The following is a 15241-nucleotide window of genomic DNA, read 5'->3' as shown; positions in this document are numbered from 1 at the left end:
CACTCTAAATATGAAGTCTGTACTCAACTCAACACATCACATCAGTGACGTGTTGATTGTTACACATGTGGAGCAATATAAAGACACGTTTAGGTTTTAAACGTGTTTAATTTGCCATGTGTGCAGCTTTTTTCCGCTATAGAAAATCGTATGCACGCAACGCTAAACACGTACCTAAACATATTGACTGCTAAACGAGTGGAGGAAAACAATTTGTAGCTATAAACACGTTTAGGTTTTAAACACACTAAACATATAACTACGTATGGGATAGAAACAAGCCCATATGGCATGCTTTAACCAGTTGGTTGCGAATACTACAGCAGAAAAACGAAAACAAGATGTTACTCGAAGAATATTTTAAACTGTTTCAATAACTTCAAATATAACTTTTATAAACTTTCAAACTCGCTTCTATTGATAAAATGACCAAATAACATACGAATGCAATTCAATATTGACAACGTTTCATACCTGGAACGATCGACGATTCTATTTCAATAGAAGTAAAAACCAAATGTCAAGATAAATTGCAATTGTAAAGTCGGAAAAGATGAAAGTAGTCCGATGTGTGCATTAGTGCTTGGCAGGTAAAATTTACTTCTTCACATTATATATACATATTTTTCTAATGTGTTTCCATTTTTGTTTTTGTTAAAAGGAGGAATATTTGGATTGTATGACGGACGTATGACGAACATTCTTAGCGAAACAAGAGATGACCAATCACAGATGAGAGTGTGGATGGATCTTGACGAAGATCCATTGCCAGCATCGCCAGAGAAGTCCACTCCAAATGGACACCAATTCCAACCAAATCCAATTACGCTCAACCATCACTTCAACGGTGGTATAAATATTGGCCTCACATGAAACCGATAAAAGTATTTTCAACTAGTTTATTTATAATATATAAAATGTGTACATGTTTTTAGATTTCAATTGATGTTTTTTAGGAACTAGATTTTTTTGCAATTGGGCTAGAGATAACAGTAAAAAGTAGACCTGTTCTTGGTGTGCGATTGAAGTATATTTTTTTATAATTTACTTCCTAAGTAAAGTAACATTTGGCCTATAGAAATTCAATATAGATTTGTAGAGACAGTGACGTATTCAGAGGGAGTGGAGTTAGGAAAGGTGCTTACACTTCTTTTCTTATATTTTGAATTCTACAAAGTTGGTAGTATGATTACCGCTTAAATGAATAACCCAACGTTGGCCTTATAATATTTCGAACGTCTTTATCAGTAATAATACAGGTACAATCCACGAACCTTTCCACCAAGATTGGAACAACCAAAACAACACCACAACTATTATCAGCTTCACTGGCAAACCTTATTATCAAAAATTATGCAAATTCGGAGTTTGGCAAAGATAAGTTCTCAAACTTAGGAAAACTGAAGAGAATTAGTTTCCAAGTTATTTGCCGTGCACCTTGTTCACAAACTATTTTGCTGAGGTTTGCCAACTTAGCGTCTTAGTAGGTGTATACAGGCAACACACATTTCTCCGATTTGTAAACAACAGTTTGGGCGCTAGTTAGACCTAACTACACTGTTAGCCCATCTACACCTAGCAAACTTCGAGTTTTAGAAAAAGAAAAGTGTTCTAAAGTTGTCTACAGTAGACCTGTTATAAACTTCTGTAAACTGCAGCAAACTTGACGAACTACTCTCTGCTAATAAGTGTTTCTGAATCAAGCAAATCAAATAACAAATTTTGGGGTGATACACATAATGTCAAACTAGTTTAGACAGGAATCGCAAACTCCTCTGAATAGTGGCAAACCCATGGGTCTAGGCCCGTTGCCAGCTGGTCATAGTGTACAAAAATAGCAAACAAAAACTATTTCATTTCCAAAATCTACATACCTTGCAATAGAACACTTATACATTTCAGGTCGTTTTTGGTAAACTTAATAACCAAACAATTTCTTTCATCAGCATTTATTTAATTCTGAATGCGTCACTGCAGTAAGTTAACTCTATGGATATTAGGCCTATACATTTATGATATTGGTGCTTTTTAATGTTAAAGGTATTTTTGTCTATTACTAAGTTTTATAAACACAGCTGGGTTTTTAAAAATGATTTTAAGTAAGGTTTTAACATTCCAAATAAGGGAGTCATTTTTTTTCCTAAACTGCAGACGTAATAAAGAAAATTTAATTATTCTCAAAAGGTCAGTTTATCATTACATACAAACAATTCAGATTTTAAATTATATAACTTATATATTAGTATTTAAAATGTATTTATACTTAAAAGGTATCTTTTGTACGGTAAATAATAATTGTATAGTTAGAAAATGGAATTAGCATAGTTCCAATTATAATAAATGTGCAATTTCTAATAAACTATATGGTCTTAAAATTCAATAACAATTTTATGATAAATGTTAGTTTTTCACTGTCGTATCCCGATTTTTAGGTGCGTAATAATTTATAAGAAAATAGAGTTGTTCCAAAAGTGGCTTGTTTAACAAAGTGTTTTAGAGAGTACATACTCATGTTATTATTTTTTATATTTTATCCTATTATATTTTATCAAATTAAAAAAAAGTGCCATGGATGTCAAAATTCAGGTACTAACTAATTGTTATCAATAAATTATACATTTTGGTTATAAATAAAATAGAAGTATCGAGGTATACAGTAGCTGACATGAGAGGAACATCATAAGTTCCAACCCCTCTGCACGCTTGGTTGGTATGTGATTATATAATATATAAAAACTACGAGATAATAAGTACATACAGTATTACTCTCTCTACACAACAGTGGTCACAAGTATGGAACGTTTTGTTGATAAAAATACTAAAGATATTACATTTTTAAACGTGACTATAAAATGGTCATTATAACGAGAACCTTGGAAGCCACAACAGACGTATTTGCAATCATTTCATACATGCAAATTAGTACATTTTTGTTACAGTACTCAATTTACTATTGTGCTTTTACATTTGATTTTATTTGTACAATTTATACCGGTAATTAGTGTAAGCATAAACTAGGCATTACTATTACAGTTTGCTTGTTTGTTTTGTATTGAAGGTACAGTTAGAATTTTGTTTTAATAACTAGTATTAAGGTCGTATTATAGCAAATATTAAAATAATATGCAAATGTAGAAAACAAATTTAGGCGCTTCCTATTACAATAAGTAAGTACAAACAGACAACGTCGACGCGCGCGTTCAAATGTTGATCAACGGTAAGGCCTTTGTACGCCGCGCGCGTTCAAATGTTGATCAACGGTAAGGCCTTTGTACGCCGCGCGCGTTCAAATGTTGATCAACGGTGTAAGGCCTTTGTACGCCGCGCGCGTTCAAATGTTGATCAACGGTAAGGCCCTTGTACGCCGCGTATCAACATTGTGATCTCACTGACAATCACTAACAGCGCAGGGATTAATTAGGGTTCTCAACATATCCTTTAAAATATAATATGTATGTAGAAAAAGGTAGGCATGAACTTCCTAACGCTAACGCTCCAGTGTACTAAAAATACATTTGTATGTACGCCAAATGTATGTATACGTCTGAGTCTGGCCTTTCGTGTTGCTGCATAACAAATACAATATTCAACATACCTGCATTGCTACGGTTATCGTAAATCTATTACTCCAGTACAGTAGTTGGGTATATGTTAATCTTCCATCCAGCCAATGTTTCATATTATATTAACACCAGATAAAATTAGCATGCTAGTCTAGTGGGAATTTCACGTACACTTTAGCTCCCATGCGTAGAATTTTAATTATAACAAAACAGATATACTGTTTCGGTAAAAAAAGAGTGAGGCATTTTACGTGTGTGTTTATATCAAACGTTACAAATTTCTGGAAAAAAATATCAGCTGTTTAAATTTGCATAGAGTATTTGCATTAATTTGCATACATTGTTTCACTTATGTGAGTTGAAAATGGAGTTCTTTTAAGATACAGCTACTTGAATAGAGAGTCCCGGATTAATCGCATAGTATAACCACGCAGACAAACTGTGTTTCTATGATATAACTTGTTTACTAGGTTGAAACTAATAGTTTTCATCCCTCAAAATTACGTTAATATTCCCTAAAGCTTGGTTCCCACGAGTGACGCAACACAATTATTGGAAGGGCACTTTCTACGTTGCGTCGGTTGCGTTGCGTCGCTAGTGGGAACCACGCTTAAACTGCTAAAGGTCTAAGTATGGTCATTATTTGGATGCTTTAATATTTAGGTTATTGTGATTAAATCATAAGAATGAGTTAAGTAAACAGCTCGCGTACGAATTGATGACATTCAAAGTGTCAAAATATAAGACCCGTCGTAATGCTTAACACTAACAGTCATATGTAACACTTTTCCAGATTACCACAGCGATAATTATCATTACTCTTTTTTTTTTGCAATTTTCTGCAACTAATTACGCATTATGACCCGAAACGATCCATTTTGTCCCAATTGATTTTACACAATATCTAGAGAAATGATTACAAACTCGAAGAAACCGGCCCCTCCTCCTCATTCACGCGCAGCAAAATCGTAATGTCGCTTTTATTCTGCCCTCGGCGCATTGGTTGACGTGTTGCAGATAAATATCAAGTCCTCGCATAAATGTGTGTTTATTTATGAACGCTGATAAACAGTTGTTGATATAATATATTCTGCCTTTTATAATCTACTCTTCATTTTAGATATAAAGCTGTAAATGTATTCCTAAGCAACTATGTCGGCTTAGAACTTTACTTTCATATAAATGCCATTGCACGCCCAACACTCGCTTATCGTCAAACCGAGCGTATTTTAGTGATCGATTATGACTCGGTTTATTACCGATTTATTGATTTGAATAAATCTAATGCAATAAAATATTGAAGTAATATTCTTATAATAAAAAGTAAATATTATATATAAATTATTATACAATATTTATATCATGTGCATTTTAACAGCTTCACTTGTAGAGTGTAGGCACAGAATTTAATGGTGCTGTTTGTCTGTAATTAAGAAACAAATTCAGTAGGCTGTGCCTGACTGGGTAACAGTACAATTTCAATAAAATTTGCTCTCTATCAACATGTGTGTGTACGTAGTCTTTTTTATACTGTCCAGTTTGTCTCTCACCTGAATCTGTTATTGTTTGAAATACATTTTACATAATGCCAAACTTCCCACCAGTCGCGCCTCAATATAGGCCTACGGATGTGGACTTTCAACTAACTCGACAACAAGCTTCAGTCATAGAGGTCTGTACTTTAATCTCACCAACAACACGTAGTTCTTACAACACTCATCGGTAGCATCCAGTGCTATACATACAGCTGAGGTATTATTTATTAACTCATGTGTAGTCTAAAAAATGGAATGGAAAAGAGAGTATTGGAGGCTTATATTCCAGGGAAGAGAAGAAGAGGAAGACCAAGATGCAAATGGGAAAAGACGATAACAGTGTGTTTGGCTCTATGGAGCAAGCAAGTAGGATGACAGAAGACAGGAGATGGCTTCAGAATACTGTTATAGAAGCCACACTCTGATCAGAGTTTGCTTTGACGACGACGAGTCTAAAAAAGTAAGTCTCCGAAAACAGGGTGCAGTCAACGAAAATAGCACGTAGTCTCCTAACACAGGGGAACGGTGCCATTTCGCCACACAGCCTCCCAATACAAGAAAACGTTAAAACCGAACGCTATATAGGCTACTGTATTATAGTTTATAAGAAAATTAATACGGGAATGAGACAATCTCAAAATGCTGAAAACAGATACGGTAAACCGTCCATCAGTTCACCGACTTTGCTTCCTAATATATTCATACGGCTAATTTGCATAATCCGATAAACTTGCATAATCAGTTTCAATACATGTTCGAAAATTACTCTACACAACATTTGCAATAGTTATGTGTGTATATTAGGCCAATTAATTACAAACACATACATTTTAAAATATATCCTTGAGCGTTGCATAGTAAAATACCCTGAAAGTGTCATGTGTGTTTATTTGACATTTACGCCTTGATGTCATATAACGTCACTAAAGACAGGTAGGCCTACATAAAAGTTGATTAGAAAGATGGTGGCGCGCTTTTTCTCTGCTTCACAAGTCACGTGTGAGACGTTGATAGCTTGACGATTTAGAATTCGTCGTAGGTTGACGTTTTAATTCACAGTCCGAAGTAAAACGATAAATCATGATTTTAGTACAGCAGTCCAATAACTAATTCAATTCGAGGAAATAATAAACAATTTGTCAAAATCGATCGAAACTACAAAGAAATAATCGCAACGAGATTCAAATTCAACATTATCTTTGGCTAAAAATATTTAACCCCCGTTGCAATCAGCAATAACATTTTCTGCCTACATAATACACTATAAAAATTTAGATGTTTGTTTAGATCTTAAACATGTAATTTGTACCCACTTTTTCCACACATTTAGCTTTTAAACACGTAATTACATGTTTAGCGTGTTTAAAACCTAAACGTGTTTATAGCTACATGTTGTTTTCCTCCATTCGTTTAGCAGTCAACATGTCACTATTATCTTCAGTCAACATGCTTAGGGACGTGTTTAGCGTTGCGTGCATACGATTTTACTGTGGCGGAAAAAAGCTCCACACATGAGTTCCAAACATGCCAAATTAAACACGTTTAAAACCTAAACATATCTTTATATTGCTCCACATGTTTAATAATCAACACGTCGCTGATGTTGAGTTGGATACAGACTACATGCTTAGAATGTATCTAAACATGTCTAAGGCTAAATGTGTTGGTAAAAATTGACACGGTTAAATATGTAATTCGTTAGTTCAACCAAAAAGCTGTTTCACAGAATAACATCAGCAGCATTTGGACGCATACGTAAATTGTGCGCGAATCGAAGCCGTTTGCTAATACGTGTTCATAATCATCTACTTTTCGTGACGTGTTAAATTGCGCAACCAATCAGAACGCTTGATTCGCACGAATATTCGCCTAGTATACAACAAGCTTATGGCAAATTACAACAAGACATCACTACAAATACATTATCAGCATAATTTGCATATCATTTTAATAAATCTAAAAGGGAGTTAAAGGAATTTATAAAACTAATTAAAACTAGAGTTATCCGTACTTTTTTTTCTAAAATGTCTAAATTATATTGCAATTTAACAGTAAGCTCAAGCTGGTTCCCACTAGAGACGAAAAGCAAAGACGTAGACGCAATGCAAGCGATTCGACCAATGACAAGCGACAGTGCGAATAATTCTGATTGGTCAAATGCACTTTACTCCTTGCATTGTATCCTAGTGGGAACCAAGCTTTAGGGTTGGAATGGTATTTTAACTATATTACATGTTTATATATTCCACTATAAGTAAACATATTGGTATTAACAATTCTTAGCGTGTAAAGAAAAATACATTTAGAAAATAACAATATAATACATTATTCATTGCTAAGCAATTTTAAAAATACAATAATTATGTACGTTATACAATACACTGATTATAATATGTGCGAATCAAATGAATTAAAGGCCCGTTTTCATTACGACAATAGAAAATTAATTTCAATATCGTGTTCACACGGAGACAATTATAGCAATCGCTTATCCCATCATACAGCAATCAACCTAATGACGTCACCAGTCAATAGCAATACAAAGGTATTATGTAGCAAATATAAATGATATTATTTTTTTTTTCATCTCATTGTTGAATCAACAATATAGAATACACTATACACTACACAAGTCAGTTATATTGTACCACAGTTTTTCTCAATGTGTGTTCTGAAAAGTGTACTCAAAAATACAAAAAATACTCATAAATATTTAATACAGAGGTTATCGTATCAATAATTAATATTTTAGATTGTCAAGGTCTAAGCGACGACAAATATAATACTGTATGAAATAATACTACATTAATAAATAAAAATTAATTCACTCAAACCATTATAAACACCAACTACTAATGATGGGTTCGAACTCACGTATATCATACAGTATTTGGTTCTCTTTATGAAAAATTCCACGAAATTATATATATTTTTATTTTGCAGTACCCGCTGCTTACTTGAGTTTTAATCTCACCTAACGTCTTAAAAGCTGAAAACTCTGAGGATCGTTGGTTCGAATCCCACCAGAAAACAACCTATCTCACAAGCATTGCTATACGTGTAGTTTTCAGTACCGTATCAGATTGGGTAAAGTTATTTCAATACTCTACAAAAGCGACAGTCTAACTAATACAAACAATAATTATGTGTAAAACAATCTATTTAAATATCTTCATAACAATGTATACTTAATTTAATTCACGAAATTACTGAAATGGGGCCACAGTAAATTGTCTGGCACTTACAAAGTGTTTACCATCATCAAGAAACATGGTCGAATTAAGCAAATTTAGATATTTGATAACTGCCTCCTTAGCAAAAATAAGAATCAGGCACGATTAAAAAAATGTGCATATTTTTAATTTAATATTTGGAATGTTAAAAAAACCAAAAAAATCAATACGGTTGAATTGATTAGCATTGATTCTCCTACAGGGGATGTAACAATAAGGGGGAGGGGGGGGGGAGACAATCATACTACAATAGAACTCAGTTACCCCTATCTGTGGCTACTTTTCAAAATGAAAAATTTAATTTAATTTTCAACTAGTTACATATGTAAAAAAAAAAAAAAACAAAAAATGCCCAGAATAAGTACAGTCCGACTGTTTATTTTTAATTTTAAAATTATCACTTAATTTTTTTTTCTCTTCTTAAGAATCGTTATAAAAAAATTAATGAAACTTCTGACATAAAACTTGCTTTTAAAGCTTGCACAGTACTTAATTATATAAAAGGTATTAAAATGTTAATTAAATACACCAAGGCACATTGTAATTGCATAGAATAATAATTAATTAATAAAAAATGTACATATTAGAAATTTCAGTTTCAATAGTCACACCATGAGTATGATGAATCAAAGTAACACATGCGATGAAGTTTGTACCTCATAGGGCCCGTAACACCACATAGTTAGGATGTCACATGTCAATCAGAGCGTTGTTAAATTTACCAAAAATGTGACATGTTAGCCCTTATACAAACCCACATACAGTATGTGAAATCATTTTCGCACGTACCGAGAAACTTTGAAGATGCGAGGTTTCTACCCCAAATGACTGAGGCTAAATAAGGTATTTTTAATAGGTTTAGGAAAAATACAAAATACATTTTTATGACTGTAACTTTCTGCAATTGTTGGTTTTATTGTTATGTGAAATGGCCTTCCAAAAAATTGCATTTAAGTGAGCCCAAACTGTCAACCCGTACATATACGGGCCTCGCGTCCTGGGACATTAAATTACCCCGTATGGGATACGGGCTAAGTCTTCAAGGTGAGGGTAAGGGTGGTTACAAAATGCAAAGTTCCCCAATAATATCTTTTAATTTTGGTTATTTGTCATTAACTAATTAGTAATTATTATAAACTTCTTTACATATAAAAATATCAAACAAAATCATTCTATGTTCCATTCACTCAACTCATCATGAAAATTCATTATAAAAATTTGAAATGCACAAAAATCTTTTTAAAATATCGTTCTCTATAAAATTATGTTCCGGCTTTAAAATGACAAAAAGAAATCCATTAGTCATAAAATAAAGATGAATTTATCATCGGAAGGCACGTTGGTGTTAACAAAAAATTCTTGCTCATTTTATATCCAATTTCTGAAGAAATTAAGCCATAAAAGACGCAACCTGTCACAACGAAGGCCATACATGGATATAAGATCTTACGCATGAATAAATGCAACCACCTTCAAATCACAACTTATGGAACTACTTTTCTTAAGCGTAAGCATACCATAGATAAACTGGAATAACTTGGCTTTATAGGATGTTACACAGTTTGTTAAACATATTGAACATAGCAAAATATAATCACCAATCATATATAGTATTCCATAAATTAAGGCACTATTTTTTTATGATTGAACTGGTATTATTTGGCTGATGTATGTGACTTTTGTTAAGATTGTTTGCGCGTGGGCGAGTATTATACTCATAACGAAAATAAAGCAATTTTGCTTTACTTTTTACAACTACAGACAGTGCTGACTGTCGAAGATAAAAATCAGAAACATAATTACGGATTATGTAAATAATATTTCAATTTGATTTGGGACATTTTTATGAGAAATACATATTTTGTACCATTAGTAGTTACTGTTAAACAGTATTCTTATTATGAATAATTCAGTAAATATTTAAAATGTTGGTATAGCTCGTGCAAAACACCTTCTGTGTTATATTGTACTAATACTGACATAGTTTCTGCACAGTTTGTAACCAATCATGCGCAAACTACTAATCATATCGTAAAATTAGTGCATAAGGGATAAATTAATAATGCATAAAAATATTGCCCTCTGGTAACTATTGCATTTATTATTGACTCTTTTTATGTCGTGTAATTATACTAATTGTTATGTGTTCCAATTACACTAATTGCATATTAGAATCCATTCTTTCATAGCAATAATCTGATGCCTTAAGTTAGTCAGCCGGACATTCATGTGAACAACTGCTCAAGAGCAAAGTTGTAAAGGTTAGTGTGGAAGTTAGGAACTCCTCCAATCAAAATCAAGCATTTGTTTGAAGTCATAATTTGAACTGGCAACTTGCCAATAATTGATGATCATGATATTTTGTGTTCAAAATTACTGTAACTGAACAATAAACCCCTATTCGGGGGACACCTCTATTAAGGGGTGACTTTCCTATGAAACAAGCAAGAGGCATTATTCAGGGGACATCAATATTAAGGCAACAGTTTATTAGGTCCCAAAGGTGTCCCTTTAATAGGTGCTCTGGTGTAAAAGTGAATGTGGGCCTTGCCCTATTGAATGATTCAGCAATTTACAAATAAATGAAAAAGCCCCGCTAAAAAGTAAACAGTATTAGTGGGCAATCTGAAAGAACAATAACTGAGTTAAAATCAACATGATGCTGCTATATTTAAAATTGTTAAAACGCATTATATTCAACTTTGTGAAATTCAATTTTACCGCTACGCGGGCCAGGAGTTGTCGTTGGTGTCCTGCTCCTGTAATGCCGACTCGTGCTGTTGACTAGTGACATCATGGCTTAGCAACTGAAGCTCGCCCTCATTGTCTTTCCTGCCTGCACAGTTGAAACGAACTGGTTTGCAACGCAACCTGAAATATGAATAATTGTCATATACAGTAGATGTTAACTATTATCACAATGAGCGTGATCTGAGATTTATGCAAATGAGGGATTAGTCCATTAATCTTCTTTGATTTTGTGACAAATAATTACAATTCTACTCCTGTGTAAACACAAAATTGATTTACATGCAAATTTAACATTCCAATCCAATGATTTTTATGTTGAACATGTTTTTGAAGTCGACTACTGTATATTAATGTTTGACGATGATGATAATGATCATGTCGTCAATGTTAAAGGTGTGATATTGGAGAGATGATAATGATCATGATGTCAATGTTAAAGGTGTGATATTTGAGATGATGATAATGATCATTCGTCAATGTAGAAGGTGTGATATTGGAGATGATGATCATGATCATGTCAATGTAGAATGTGTGATATTGGAGATGATGATAATAATCATGTCGTCAATGTTGAAGGTGTGATATTGTTGATAATGATAATGATCATGAATATCTCACTGTTGAGGTGTGACATTGGAGATGATGATAATGATTATGATGTCAATGTTGAAGGTGTGATATTGGAGATGATGATAATGATCATGTCGTCAATGTTGAAGGTGTGATATTGGAGATGATGATAATGATCATGTCATCAATGCTGAAGGTGTGATATTGGAGATGATGATAATGATCATGTTGTCAATGTTGAAGGTGTGATATTGGAGATGATGCTAATGATCATGTCGTCAATGTAGAAGGTGTGACAATGGAGATGATGATAACGATTATGTTGCCAATGTTGAAAGTGTGATATTGGAGATGATGATAATGATCATGTCGTCAATGTTGATAGTGTGGTATTGGGGATGATGATAATGATCATGTAGTCAATGTTGAAGGTGTGATATTGAAGATGATGATAATGATCATATCACCAATGTTTAAGGTGTGATATTGGAGATGATGATAATGATCATGTCGCCAATGATGATAATGATCATGTCGCCAATGTTGAAGGTGTAATCTTGGTGATGATGATAATGATCATGTCATCAATGTTGAAGGTGTGATATTGGAGATTATGATAATGATCATGTCGCCCATGTTGAAGGTGTGATATTGGAGATGATGATAATGATCATGTCGTCAATGTTGAAGGTATGATATTGGAGATGATAATAACAATAATAATGTCCAACCTGTTGGCTCTTTTCCTGATATCATAAATTACTAAAAATATTAGAATTAGTAACAAAAGACTTGCTATCAACCACATTATGGAATCTGCGAAAAAAAAAATGATCAGGCGAATAAAGAAAATTTACATGGCACAAAACCGTAACATAGTCCATTACACTATCATGGTTGTTTGCACAGTTGCCAAAAATAGTACTACAGTACTAACATTGAGGTCAACATTTTACATAGCTAGGCTTACACTGTATAATGCAACAGCCCAAAGAGAGTGTTCTGGGAGATGTTTAGTCTAAAACTATATGGTCAAGAAATTGATTGCAATATATAAGTTCAGACTAAAATCTACGCTTTGTGTGAACAACTTAACATATAGTATACGAAGAAGTACATATAATTGAGTGGCGTTTGGCTTGGTGGTTATGATGCTTGGCTACCAATCCTGTCATATCATATGTCATGATTTTTTCTAATGACAAATTACAACTCCACTCGCAAAGACTTGTAATAAGACTTTGTTTATGTAGAGCATCTTGTATATGTTTGTCTTGTGAACAGGATTGTGCCACCTTTAAGAAGGATAGTGAATGAATTCGCTTATGGTTATCCTTGGTAATTTGCCTAAATATATAAGAAAAAAAGAAATATATATACTTACGACTATCATTGCCAACAACTGGTGCTGTTTTTGAGTCAGAAAAATCACTCTTGTTGTTTTCAACATCCTCTACAAAAAAAAAACATATTTTATATTATTTATTTGATTGGAAATATACAAAGAGGACAAATAAGATTATATCGTAATTTTTATTTAAGTTTGCAGATTAAAACCGATTGAAAAGCACAATTGGAAAATTGAAAACATGCATTTAGTTGAGGTTATTTCTTAGTACTTAGTAATTGTTTAGATACGTGTCCAAATGAAATAAAAAAAAGATGTATGCTGTGTCCATTAGTACTTATGAATAAACAAAATAAGAGTGTATTCATAAATCAGGGGCGAAACGACCAACCGCAAAATGACCTAGCACGATAACCTGTTACCATGACTTCATATGAAGATGGAGGCCTTTAAAAAGCACTGTAATTTGGGATCTCAAAATGTGATTATAGTACAAATCATGTGGTTTTAAATAATATGTATGATTAAACAAATAATTTTTAATTTGATATAATATTACACAGGTCTAATTCAAATTTATTTGAAATAAATACGGCCAATACGATATTCATCCACTATTTTTTCACACATGCAAATCGAGAAAAAAATTCTACTCTTAGTTGACAACTGTGGCTTCAAGTTCACCGACAAAATCAGAATCAGAATCATTTTATTGATCTCCAAAGGAGAAATTCATTTTCTCAGAGTTAAAACAATTAAAATATTAAAATATGTATATATATATAAATATTAATATCAAAAACTTTACATAGTAATGATTATTGTAAAAAGTACGATAAAAACAATACATATAAAGAGAATACATGTACAAATAAATATTTTGAAACACACCCTAATACTAACAGCAATGAACATGTTTTAAACTGGTAAAAAACAAAGTTCAAGTTCTAATGAACACAGTATAAATCTCCTAAAATCTAGGCTCCATGATTACTAAAAAAAAAAAAATAAAATCCAGGTATTGGATGTAGTTGAATAAAACAAATCCTGTGGCGTGTGGTGCAGTGTGTTGGACGTTGGAATACTGATCGTGAGATCGAGGTTCGAATCCAACTCTCGCTGCATTGCTTGTATCCTTAGGCAAGATACTTTCTCCACCCAGGTGTATAAATGGGTACCCAGTTAGATCAAGACACAACTTTGCACTGATTACTAGCTGCATTATGGGAGTATGTTTCCATACGTGTTTGATCCAAAAAAATTACTGGGGTAATAATGTTCAGTGCTTAGTGGTTTCACAACATTAGGCGCTATATAAATCCAGGATATTATTAATATTATTATTAAATCCTACTGTTATAGCTATGGCTATACTACCATATTTCTATAGATATATTTTTGAGTTAAGTTTAACTTTTTTTTAGTATAAACTTGTCCGACTAAATTGAAATTTACAAAATGGTGTCATTACTTATTAATAAATAACCATTCCTTGACATAATTGTTGTTATTTTGATATGCAGAGTCGGAATAAAGTAATAAAATCCACAATAAACCAAAACAACAAAATTTTCCAATAAATATCATTGTCCGATTTTGAAATATTGCCTGTCTTTAATAACAATATAGGAACTAGCATGGAATGGATTTGCCAACATAAAAATATGCATTATTGGTTACGAAATGTATAAGCTTTCATATAAGTGGTTTTCCACATATATCATAATGATATTTGAGCATTACAAATAGAACAGAAATAACTGTACACAATCACAATGTGCAATGGACCAACTGCAATGTGCATTTACACTACAAGTATTTTTTAGGCTTTAATGTTGCATTGGAAATCATTATTTAATGCTTTTTTTGTGTATAGTCATTTAATTCTCGCAACCATTAATGGCTATCGGCTTTATTCTGATGAAAGTTGCTAAGAATTGTGGCAACAATGGGATGAATTGGCCAATGACTTATCATCAAATATATATAATTTATTTTGTACTACATTACTTCCTATAAAAAGGGTTATAATATCTTTCTTTATCATTTACTCGGAGAGATTTAATGTACACGTATTGTGGTCCATGGGCTTTTGTATTATTATTGTATTGTTTTATTATGTAATTATGTATATTAGTTAAAGAGCTTTGTATTTGAATGCGAAATAAAGAATAAATAAATACAAATAAATAAAATTATTTATACTGTAATGCTTTCAATGATTTCAATTTAACATTGTTT

The 15241-nt window shown here is 32.6% G+C and overlaps 2 protein-coding genes across 3 annotated transcripts in view; one reads left to right on the top strand and one right to left on the bottom strand.

The window, feature by feature from the left end:
- Positions 1–5065, top strand: part of LOC144842783 (uncharacterized) — a 47684-nt gene extending 42619 nt beyond the window's left edge. For both annotated transcript variants that reach the window (XM_078699316.1, XM_078699317.1), the window contains exon 10: positions 662–5065. In XM_078699316.1, the coding sequence (XP_078555442.1) occupies positions 662–873 (212 nt within the window). In that variant the 3' untranslated portion in view covers positions 874–5065. The remainder of the gene's footprint in view (positions 1–661) is intronic.
- A 1935-nt stretch (positions 5066–7000) lies between these two features.
- The window catches only part of LOC144842813 (scavenger receptor cysteine-rich domain superfamily protein-like), a 38132-nt gene continuing 29891 nt past the window's right edge, over positions 7001–15241 (bottom strand). The window contains exons 22-24 of the mRNA XM_078699360.1: positions 13037–13105; positions 12384–12468; positions 7001–11202 (exon numbers count right to left, since the gene is read on the bottom strand). Of these exons, the coding sequence (XP_078555486.1) occupies positions 11055–11202; positions 12384–12468; positions 13037–13105 (302 nt within the window). The 3' untranslated portion in view covers positions 7001–11054. The remainder of the gene's footprint in view (positions 11203–12383; positions 12469–13036; positions 13106–15241) is intronic.

Source organism: Antedon bifida, chromosome 5, assembly GCF_963402885.1.
Source record: "Antedon bifida chromosome 5, ecAntBifi1.1, whole genome shotgun sequence".
Classification (NCBI taxonomy): domain Eukaryota; kingdom Metazoa; phylum Echinodermata; class Crinoidea; order Comatulida; family Antedonidae; genus Antedon; species Antedon bifida.
Note: the sequence above shows the minus strand (reverse complement) of the source record. Positions and strands in the feature narration are given on the sequence as shown.